At 37.1% G+C, this 11907-nt stretch overlaps 1 protein-coding gene across 2 annotated transcripts in view; it reads right to left on the bottom strand.

Moving 5' to 3' along the window:
- LOC103620973 (cytochrome c oxidase assembly protein COX16 homolog, mitochondrial) overlaps positions 1 to 11907 on the bottom strand; it is a 40122-nt gene that overhangs the window by 9647 nt on the left and 18568 nt on the right. For both annotated transcript variants that reach the window (XM_017741693.1, XM_017741694.1), the window contains one exon: positions 5999 to 6061. In XM_017741693.1, coding sequence (XP_017597182.1) covers positions 5999 to 6061 — 63 coding nt within the window. The remainder of the gene's footprint in view (positions 1 to 5998; positions 6062 to 11907) is intronic.

Here is an 11907-nt window from a genome sequence, read left to right as displayed (position 1 = left end):
TTCCCTACCCAAACTTTTGGGGTTTTTTTGTGACTGAGACAACACACAGTGTTGGCCCTAGCATGGTAAGAGTTGGTCAATTCACGTGGCATTAAAAACCAAGGAAACAAGCATGGAATGCAAGCTGGTACTAAGGATTCTATTTTGGAGAGAGGAGAAAGGGTGATGAGATTATTTATAACAGTCCCAACCATGTTTGCTGTCTGACTGTTAATCACTCACCTTGTTTTCCATCTATGAGACATCAGTGTCTTCTTATTGGATAAGGAAAGTGCAAATGCAACATAACTGAAAGAAACAGCTCTCAGTTAAGGAAAATCCTGTGCTAAGAGATGACCAGGAAAGAATTTACAGGACTATTAAATAGAGATGCATTCCAGAAATAACACCAGATAAAAGTGATACCCTATGAACTTTACTCTGCAGGCTGTCCTTCTTCCTGCAAGAGGCTTTTCTATTAGGATTCTTCCTGTGCCATACCCATCACCAAATTCCACCTTCTTGTGTTTCTCTGCAAAAAACTATGAACATAGTTTATAGTTTGAACACATTGAACTATGGTACAGGAAACTACTAAGATGTCAAGAAGAAAAGGTCAAAGCTATAGGTGGCTATGGACTGCACATCCACTCAGAATAAAATGCCTAACACAAACTATTTGAACTAAAATCCTTTCCCATGGCAGTTTCTATTGATGATAAAATAACACAACTTTGTACTTCTCTACAAAACATTGTGTTGAAGACTCATAATGAAATAAAAACATAAAAGACCATTTCACATGTGAAAAAACTGAAATGCAAGAAACTCAACTCGTCCCAGACAACCTGGAGGGCAGTCAGAATCTAATGGCTAGGTTGGACAATGCACTGAGAAAGAAGAGAGCATGGAAGGAACACAGTGATTAAAGGGGTAAGAAAAGTATCTCAACCTCTTTATCTATCTCAACCTATTTACTGTCATAACAGTCACTAAGGGGGGATATTTTCCCAACATCTTTGTCAGCTCTCAAACAGCTCAAGGCATTTAGCCACTAGTATCTTCACAGACACTGAAGCGTATCAATTCAGCACACTGATCTGTTAATTCTTAAACAGCAACAAAATCAGTAATCCTCTGGTACTGATAATGACAGCAACAAGATACTTGCAGATTTCAATGACTGGCATCGTCCTGATGTCCACATACTTGGATGCAATTACCATGTTACTACACTGTCACTCCCTGAAAAAAAGTTTCATCCACTCTGCTGGCACCACAATCCCTGAAGTTAAGTCAAATGAGCATTAAGTGGCCTGAATCTTTTTCAGAAGAGCTTATTCAAATTCTTCTTTTAAGACAGTAAATATATAGGTTATATTCCCAAAATGCCTCTCCATATACCTACTCTTAATTTTTGAACTGTCCTCAATATACATTTTAATACTGCAATTACCAGACTTCTGCTGTAATTGTTAGGGCAAACAATTAAAAAACTTCTGTCCAGAGCTAATGTTGACTTTTTGTGATTTATCAAATTATAAGGAACAAAACCTGCTCAATATTCATACTCTTTAAGTCAAGAAAACAGCATTTTCTACTCTGACCATTTGCAGACCAGCATATTACATCAATTATGTCATCCTTGAAAGCAGTTGAAGGAAAACTTTACAAAGTTTTACAGTTGTGATATTCTGAAACACAAAGGACTCATTTTTCTTGCTGTTGTGTTCAAATGATGTTCCCATCTCCTAATAATGGATCTTACTTCTAATTTTACTATATTTTCTGCAATGAAAAAATGTTCAATAGCTATCACCTTCTTCTTATGAAAGTATTTATATGGAAGTAACATTCTTCTCAGTACCTTTAATATTATTTAAATCTTCAAGTTTCTTTTAAGGCATTTTTAGAGCCCTAAGCCGGTATAGTCAGCCTGTTCTGCAACCTAATCCATTCTTAAAGGCCTGTTCAAAATGCAGTTACCAAAAGAAGAATCAGAATTTCAATCCCAGCCTCATCAGTGCCATACTCAGAAGTAAAATCACCTGGTCATCTACCATTCCTGTTTATATTCATACACTGAATTAGCTCTTTGTGCCACAAGATCACACTAGAAGATTCAGCTGAATTATTTATTCACTGACTCCTAAATCTTTTCCAGAATGCAGTCCACTCTGGCCTGCATCTTCAGTTTTTTAAATAAATAACTTTGGCTACTCTAAAAGGTACTTTTCACTTTTAATGGGCCCATCTTCCCAAGTAATATGAACAGCTCTCTGTCCCTGCCTTGCCATGCTTTTACTACTGCAATAGTTTCGTATCACTTGCACATTAGTAATTTCACAATTTCTTCACGTCACTGAAAAAAATACACAACATTGCCTATGTGTCCAAAATCTCACAGAACTCTTTCAATAGCATCACCTTCCTGCCCAGTGATGATTCCCAGAGAACCATCAATCCCAGACTGACATTTTCAGCAGCCACTGAAGTCTTCAAAGCCCATTCTTAGAACATGGCTATAAACTACCAGAGTCTAGAAGGTATTAAAAAACATCTCATTTGATTATTAAGGGGTTTGGAAGCACATCTGATTCTAATACAAAGGACTTTTTTCCCTAAAAAAAAATACAGATATGTTTTTCGAATGTTGCTACTTTGCCAACATGGTTAATCATGATTTTACATCCTCATTATTTTATTCTTGGTTTGCTGCAACACCATCCTGTTACTGATATCCTTGTCAGCTTACTTATCAGACAGCTCTGATGCCCTTAGCATCTTTTATCAGTCTTCTCTGCTTTATAAATTACTCATTTACTGTTTCCATAGCAACCCTTCATGTTTTTATTTATTGTGATATTTTTTCCTCTACTTTCAATTGCTATTGATTCCCACTGAATATCACATATTTGATTCAAACTCCAGTGATTTTTTCCATTGCAAAATGTTAGTCAATTCTTAAGAAAGCTTTTATTTGCTAGAAAAACCCTTAACAACAATTCTATATTTTGGGGTCTGATGTAACTGAGGCCAGCTTTTTTAGTGTTTATTAGACCATTAATTTTGCAGAAGTGTAGAAACCAAGTGCTAGAATAAGGAATGTTATTTTTAGACTGCATTAAACACATGAAGAGGAATGTACTATGATTGTTAAACAACCACAAGAATGCTTTTCACTCATCGTAAGAATGAGTTTTTTAATCTTCTTTTTTTAAACAGTATTTTTGTCCTTTCAAATAAAATACTCTAGGCTTTTCTCACAGGTCAAACACTTGACATTTTTTACAGTGTGTTCTACAAGGCCCAGCTCAGCAGCAGAACTACATTCACATTATTAGTACCAGCATCACTAGTGGACAGAGCTGTGATTTATTAGGCTAAGGGGAGCAGCAGGGACTAATTGGTCATATGAGGACAAAAAAGTGTGTGAGAGGAATGCATGAACAATGGAGAGTGTAGGCAAAGGTAGCTTGCTCCTTTGGCATGTCCCAAGGCACAAGATAAATGCCATTATTAACAGATCTGAGATACAAGAAATGCAGTATGAATTATACATGTAAATTCTTCCTTCCTCAAAATAGTATCCTGACCAGAAACACTCCTGTATGAAATAAACTTTTTATAGTTTGAGAAGATATAATTTAGTAAATTAGAAGGTAAGAAAAAGTCTTTATGTTAATTTCCTCACAATAAATCAGGTCTGTGATTATAACTTTTTACATCACCACCACCACCACCACATCAGAGACAAAATGCAGACTTCAACATGTTTGAAATATTGGAAATGTCTTTATTTTTTGCAATATGTCCATACGGGCATATATGTGTGCTTATAGGAGAAATTATGACATTCTAGAAGAATTCAGTATATATTCAATATGTACATTTCTGTAAGGACAGTAAGATATTTTTAAAAGTCTTGGGGAGGACCAAAGGACATTTGCATGTATCAGGCAGCCACACTTCAAAAGAGCTGGCATGGTATCCTCAGTAACAGCTGCAGATATAATGCCAATAATATTGTAAAATAAGGCTTCACATATTAAAACAGTAACTTTTTTTTAACTGCCCTTGATCTCTTATCACACCATATTTAGTAACAGCCACCAGTGTAATCCTTCAATGTGACCTATATATTGAATTAGAAGGTGTTCCTAAGAGCTGTATTTTGGACAAGTCAAAAAATAAAGGAAGGAGAAAAATGTCCACCCAAACTCCTCTAGTCTGGAACAGCTGGGGTCCACAGAAAACTACTCTCCTAAATGTCAGCTGTAACTTGGTGATTGGTTAGATTTTGTCCACCAGAATACAGAGGTAACAGTGACTTAAAATTGTCACACACTCAGTGTGGAGCCTGCAAAGTATGTGCATGACTGCTGGTAGTTTCACAAGTTTCACTGAAGCAAGAAATTAATATGTGCTTTCAAGCTGGTGCCCATAGTAAAGTATATATTGATATTAGAGTTCAAAACAACAATCTAAATCTACTTTCATTATGCAAATCCATCTGTTTTGTTGAACTGATCTGCCCTCTATAACACCCAAGCACTACTCTGGAAAAATTTCAGTCTGGGAACTCTCTACAGTTTAGATTAAGAAAACAGTAAGATGGCTTCTGCCATTTCTGTCCATCAGAAAAGAGCCTCATTACCCAAGTAGGCTTGTAATATATTATTATACCAGATGTATTTTATTACCATTGACTTATCCATAAAGATAATGCAGTTATGGCTATTTAAATAATGTCCTTCAACTATTTACTCATCTTCTGAAGAAAAAGTAAGGCATGTCTGAATACAGATTGGTTGATATTGAGGTTTGGTATTGAGTTTGAGATGTGGTTCTTTTCACTGCTTGTGGTTCTTTTTACTTTTTCTTCCACATAAATAAATCAGAGCAGCCTTACAGTATATTGAATGGAAACGGAGAGACAGCAATCCCAGAGGCAATCAGAACTTAATGGATTTGTAAGTTTTGAGTCTCCATTGGAACTTCCCATCTTTTTATTCCCTGCACCAGAAATCACAATTCTTTATAGCAGGGGAGAGCCCAAAACTATTTGCAATAATGTTAAAAACTAGCAGATATTTTGTGAAATTAGGCCTGTGAAAATACAAAAGGTAAGTTTTATTTTTATTTCAAACAAATCACGAAAGAGTAATAGAATAGTAAAGTTTTATTATCAAGACCATGTACTGCCATTTGGACACCTATGAGAGTACGAGAGCAATGGGTGCAATCGAGATTCTTCAAAGGCATGTGAGAGAAATGTGCTATGGGAAGAAAACAAATACCTGTGTTCATTATAAAGGCTGCAAAGACAGATGAAGTATTAGTTGGACATTTGATTCAATTAATTTTAAAACATTAGGAACAATCTTAAATAGCTTTATTCTTTGTTTCTGGTCACAGAGAGACTTTTTCCAGTTTTTCTAACACGGTTTTTTGTAGGCCTGAAAATCTATGAAACTCTGGGTATTAAGCTGGTTAAAACACATTTTAGAGCTCACTAGTATTTGAAGAAAATGCAATGCTGAGGGAAGAGTGAACTATTTCTCTATAAAATTTTCTGAAACCATGTGAAAGGAATGACAGTTGTTTCATAAATTTCAGAAGCAAGAAATAACATAAAAGCACATCATGCACATTGTTCTGTAATTTGGTCTGAAGATCATCAAAACTCATGCAGTAGAAGTGTTGACTTACATTCACACACACTCCATCCAAGGCCAACATCAGCTCTACATTTATAAACTAGGTTTAACCACAGAAATACTGAATTTATTTGTACCACTGTACTTAATGCCTGGACATCAAAGTAAAGCTGTGTTCAGAAAGAAGCACTCTGTGTTCAAAAACCTTTCTTTACATAAAACCTTGTTTTTATTGGACATCAGTGAGTCAAAGGCAGATGGTTGATCTAATTTTAGTTAGGGACAGATACAACCCACCAGCAGCCAGGGTAATCAAGGGTAGCCAAGGTTATGGGCCCCAAGCAACAAATTTATTTTACCTCATATTCAGATTCCAGTGTCACAGTGTTCTGTTTTAACTTTTCTTTCAAAGCTGGATCAACCTGAAAGACAAACAAAAATACAGCAAAAATGTTTGCTTTTAAGACTATTTTTTTATAGAAATCTTAACCTCAAATAAACTAAATATTGGTATATGCAAACCCTTCTTTCCTCTAAATGAGTTTATGTGCCATTTGTTCAGATACCAGGATGATGAACACAGCACGAGAATCAGGCTGAAATGAAACAGGTCAACTGCCAAATTATTAAACTCCAAAGGAAAACTCCAAAGGAAATATAGCCCTGCACTTGCATTACCTTAGATACTTAAATCTGTCCCTGTTTAGTTTAAAAGTGTTAAACTAAACAAAACTTAAATAAAGGAAACGAGCAAAAAAGGATAAAATTGTGATCATGTAACATATTATACTCCTGAATGCTGAGTTCAGTGAATAGTTATACAATATATCCTGGTTTTCAAAGTCTAAGCATGAGTTGAATTTCCAATTTTCTGGTGAACACATAGCTCTTTCCTAGTTTTGATTCTGTACTGACAGTGCTGGTGTTTCCTGTCACCTTTCAGAGATGCTTATTGAAAGAAAAATCTAAGAACAGACATGTCAATGAACCACAGCAGACACATTTCACGTTTTAACTTCTGAGCCCGGAAGAAGTGATGTTCATCCCTCCCTCTGCTAAATAACATCTGTCTCCCACAGGTCTAAGAGTAGAAGCAAAGGGGAAAAAGATAATTAGCATTCTTCACGCTTAGAGAAAGCATTTTACCTTCTTCTCAAACAGCCACATATGCAGTATTCAGACATAGTTTTTAGGCAAACTAATTAAAATACCAAATAAATCCACCATGACAGAACAATCTCATTTTTAGAGCTTAAAACCAAAATAGATGTGTAAGGAGACTGGTCGTGTGTGTAGTTACACCCCTGGTACACTAGTCCAACTACAACTAATTCAGTGAAGAAAAGTTGTTATTCTTAATTTGCTGCTTCTTGATCTGAACAAAAAGGGCTCAGTTACCCTCATCACAACCAACATCAAGCATCTAAAACTAGTCTAGAAAACAAAAAGGGAGAATACACGTAACAGAATTTGCCTGGTCAATGCGAAGATCCACCTTCGGATCCTCTCCTAACACAAGTTCCTACTCATCAGAGGTACTTTAAACACACATCTATTATCTGTATTGATGGGAATTTCTCTGAAGAATTTCCCTAGGCCATAATGCTCCCCTTGATTACAGACACTGTCGGTTACTTAGCATGCAGCCTGTGAGACCTCAGTTCCTAAGTACGGATTCTCAGACAGGCAAGTCTAACACCATCTGTGCATGGCCAGAGGTTTGATTTCCCTATCTCATCAGTGATCTGGGCATAGAAACACACACATTTGCAACCTCCAGACTCATTACACTTGGGGACTAAGCCAAAATAATTAAAATGGTTAATGTTTGTACTGGATACAGCTCCCACCTTCTTGGTAATTAAAAAAAAAAAATCGTAAAACAAGATAGTGTCTCTGCACTGGCCCTCTACATCAAATAAAAAAATGAAATGCTCCATCTCTGTCTTGGCATTCAAGGCCTCTGTAGAACTGCCCCTCATTAAAGATGGATTGCCTCTCTCCCGTGACCACGACCTCCAACAACAGCCATGCTTCATTAGAACAACGAACCCATCCATCACATGTGCAGAAATCCAAAGTCTTTGGGCAGCCAGACAGGCTTTGAAGCTCGCTTTCACAGAGAGATGAGTGATTGTGGACCTCACTGTATTCAGAACTAAATGCAAACACTATTTGTTATGCTTTGTGTTCTCACAATACACATATAGACAAGGGGAAATAGAAGCTCCTGTAAGTAAGCAGCAACAGTTTTATTTCATCCTACATTTTCCCTTCATTTAATAATAAGGCAGACAAAGTATCATGGTTGAAACACCATTTTTACCTAATTAACCACAGCCAGAATTTAACTTACTACGACAGTTCAATATCCCCATTATCAAGTTTTATTTTACCAATTTTTAGTGTGTTTGTTTAATGTGTGGTGTTTGCATGGCCACATTTGTGTAAGGCAACGGCAAATAATCAGTTAAGCTACTGCTGCTTCTCCTTCCTTCCAGCCCTTTCTGTCCTGTCTTTCTCCTGTCTTCATTCTCCTCTGCCTGCACAAAGACAGCTAAAACTGAGACAAGGCATTCCAGTTTGATGCTGTAGCTTTAGTATAAAGAAAAATGCAGAAATGAAGCAGCCTAGTTGAAATTTATTTTTAAAAAATACCCTACAAATGTAAAATGAACAGAGTGCTGCTTCTTAGGAAGCAGAAATTTTATTCGGCAAATTAACTTACCCAAAAAGAGTAGTTAAACCCTGTTTTGAGGGCAAACTATATACACATTTTAAGGTGACTCTGCAAGACATGTTCTTGTGCTCCAAGTTCCACCAAAAAAAAAAGTAAAAAAGAGGAGCAAGTATGCATTTCCTCTTCTCTTTATCTTTTTTGTTCCCTACATACACACTTACTCACATAGACTAATTTAAACATACTTGAGCCTGCACAGCAATTCAGTCACCTGCACATTCTAATGCCTTGACTCCAACCCCTGCGTTTCAGCTACCAAATGAGATGGATGGGCTACAGATTTTTTTAGGAACCCGTATAGGAGTTGAGAAAAAGTGTATTATAAAGTTTTGTTTCCACTGTGTTCATACGATGCTGCACTATCTTTGAAACACCACAAGAACAACAACAACAAAAAAGGAAAACAGAATGATGCTATTTTCATTCTGAAAAGGCAGATAAACATCAATATGAGCCACAATCACAGATCATAACCAGGGAACACTTCGTATGGGGGCAGAGCCAGCAAAGTGCCCATGCCAAAGCAGTAGCTCCGTTGTATTACACATCTGCCACAAGATCCAAATACAAACATACATTTTGCTTCCATGATGACTACTATGCCAACACATATTGCCAAATGAGCTAGAAGCATTCAGCTATGTACTGGCAAATAAATCTTCAGCTAAATTATGGATACAAATCTGTATTAGTAGATATGATGATGGCAGCAGACAAAGCCCAAATGCCGTAACAGCCAGACAGTATCCTCTCCACCATTATTTAGGAGGCAGGAAGGAACAGAAAAGCTATTCCTTTACACTAGAGGACTCTTCTTGTTTGGCAAAATGTCAGCCGCTCCTTTAAGAACCATTTAAATTCAAACTTTTGTCTCTAAATGTAGAATTCAAAGATGTGTGCATGTATAATTACAGCATAACTTCACATTAAATTCTTACTGAAAGACTACTGAAATACTTGATGTAAGTATTTAGACAACCTTCATGAAATGCTGTCTGCAAGGCTTTGAAACCAATACTATAAATACAATTTTCAAAGGCTTTACTTCTTTTCTTTTTCTGGTGTAGGTTTTTTTTTTCCTTTTTAGCACTTGCAGCAAAAATGAATGAAACATTCTCAGTATTCTGCATTATACAGGCTTATCTCATATTACATCAACTGAAAGGGCAAGGGCCAGTGCAATATAAAAAAATCTCAGAAAAGGTTTAAGAATCCAGGTTTCAAATTAGAATTTTGTCCCATTTCACACTCCCACCATTCCTTCAGACTTACCCTTACTTAACTTCAAAAGGTTCCCAAAGAAACAGACCTGAAAAAGATTCTTAGATGGCTAAAAGTAATAGAGGTTAAGCACAGAAACATTCTTAGAAATCTTAGTCGGCAGCTACTTGAGGCTGTAAGTAACTAAAAACCTTTTAAAAGGTGGCTGATGCTTCTCATTTTAAGGCTGACATTTTGGTTTTTCAATTAGAACCTGGACAGCATGTCTAGGTGTTAAAAATGGTGCACCTCGGGGTGCAGACAAGGGGCTTCATGACATAGCAAAGCAGGAATACCTGGTGCTTGCAGCCCCTGCCAGAACAGGGACTCCTGCAGCGCCCTGTGAAAAATGTACACTCAGTAAAGGGAAATTGTTGTTTGTGACACAAGTATTTCAGGTACAGTTACAAACTTAAAAGTGCGGCTACTAAAATAATTCTTCAGCTAACAATTTTGTATTGATACTCAGTGACCACAGCTCATTTTGGCTCAGAAGCAAATCCTATGGGCAAAGAGTGAATGAGAAATTTGTGAATGTCACTAACTTTAGCTCCAGGATAAGGAAAAGATAGCTCTTCCACAAGGGAGCCCAAAGAACACCATCACTACCCCCTTTGAAGTTTAGAGGCGTGGAACACTTCTCCATATGGGCACAGGCTAAGAGCACTACGATTGTTCACTCTGGAGAAGAGAAGGCTTTGGGGATACCTGATTGTGGCCTTTCAGTAAGGGGGGCTTACAAAAAAAACACAGACAAACGTTTTAGCAGCCTGTGGCAACAGGACAAGGGCTGACAGTTTTAAACTAAAAGAGGGTAGATTTAGACTAGGTATAAGAAAAGCTTTTTATAATGAGGGGGGTGACACACTGGCCCAAGTTGCCCAGAAAGCTGGTGGACGCCCCCATCCCTGGGAACATTCAAGGTCAGGTTGGATGGGGCTCTGAGCAATCAGATCTACTTGAAGATCTCCCTCCGCCTTGCAGGACTGTTGGACTAAAAGACCTTTGAAAGTCTCTTCCAACCCAAACTGTTACATGATTCTATGAAACACAGGAATACAAAGCAGATTATCAGTGTCACTCCTGTTCAGCATTCAGAGAGGAGGAGCAAACTGACATTCCAAATTTCAGGGTAACATCCCAACTGTCCACAGTACACATATGCCTGGATCCATAACTCAAATAGCCCATTTTCACAAGCAGTCTTTCTAGGCTATAAACATTACTATTTATTTGTCCATGTACTATTTGTGGCCATGGGGTTTAGAGAAAACCAAGACTTGAATGTATCACATCTTCTAAAATGATGGGTTCAGTTAGTACACAAGGAAACTGTCAGGAGACAGCCATGTCATGAGAAGAGGATTGTGCTTTTAACAGTCTCCTCTCACATAAGTCAGTGCAGTACATTGCATACTTGTGTCCTGGCATGTACTGACCAAATACTTGTATGCCAAAGTCTTACAGAACTTTCCCTCTAGCAAGCATTTCCAAAAAACAGTAGAACATATTTCTATTCTAAAACTAGTTTGTTATTTTTACTAAAACATGAGCTTCTGTTCCTACCCTATCCTCCACAAAATAATATCCCACGGAGAAAGATTTCAGCTTTGGAAATGGGAGAAGACGGTGGCCTGAATTTAATGAACATGAATTAAAATTCAGATTTTTATTTTTCCATTGCCCCTCCCAGCATAAATAGATGGGACACAATTTTCCTGCAGTATCCACAAGACAGATAGTCCACAAAATTACTGTTTAAATGAAATTTTTTAATTTGTTCTCCCCACCCATTTTTTAAACTTAAGAGTAAACCAGAATCACTAACTCTAGCTCTTCCATAGCATATCTTCTTTGAAAACATTTATCATATGGAAAATCAGCAATCTTGAGTAGATCAGTCAACTTTAATATTCCTTGAGAAGACTCCCATAAATTGCTACAAAAGTCTGTGTCATAAATATTCTAAGTTGTGGTTTATGAGCAGAGTGAGAAGCTGTAGACAAGAGAGGCTAAATACCAGGACTCAGGAAATGCAGTGTAAACTACAGCCAAGCTGAGTGCTGTTCTACTTAAGAAATTAAAGGAACAAAGCTTGTAGAGATTGTAAGGTACAACAAGGGTTGTACGTATGCCAAGCTCTTTGGCATACAGTCTTAGGTAACAGAGAAGGGCAAGGCAAAACATACCATTTTTGTGCAACTTCATTCACAACAATCCTTCAACTATATTACTTAAATATTTAATACGCAAAAAACCACTTACGTA

The sequence above is a fragment of the Corvus brachyrhynchos genome, unplaced genomic scaffold (genome assembly GCF_000691975.1).
Source record: "Corvus brachyrhynchos isolate BGI_N302 unplaced genomic scaffold, ASM69197v1 scaffold115, whole genome shotgun sequence".
Taxonomy (NCBI): domain Eukaryota; kingdom Metazoa; phylum Chordata; class Aves; order Passeriformes; family Corvidae; genus Corvus; species Corvus brachyrhynchos.
This window is presented reverse-complemented; position numbering and strand designations above follow the sequence as displayed.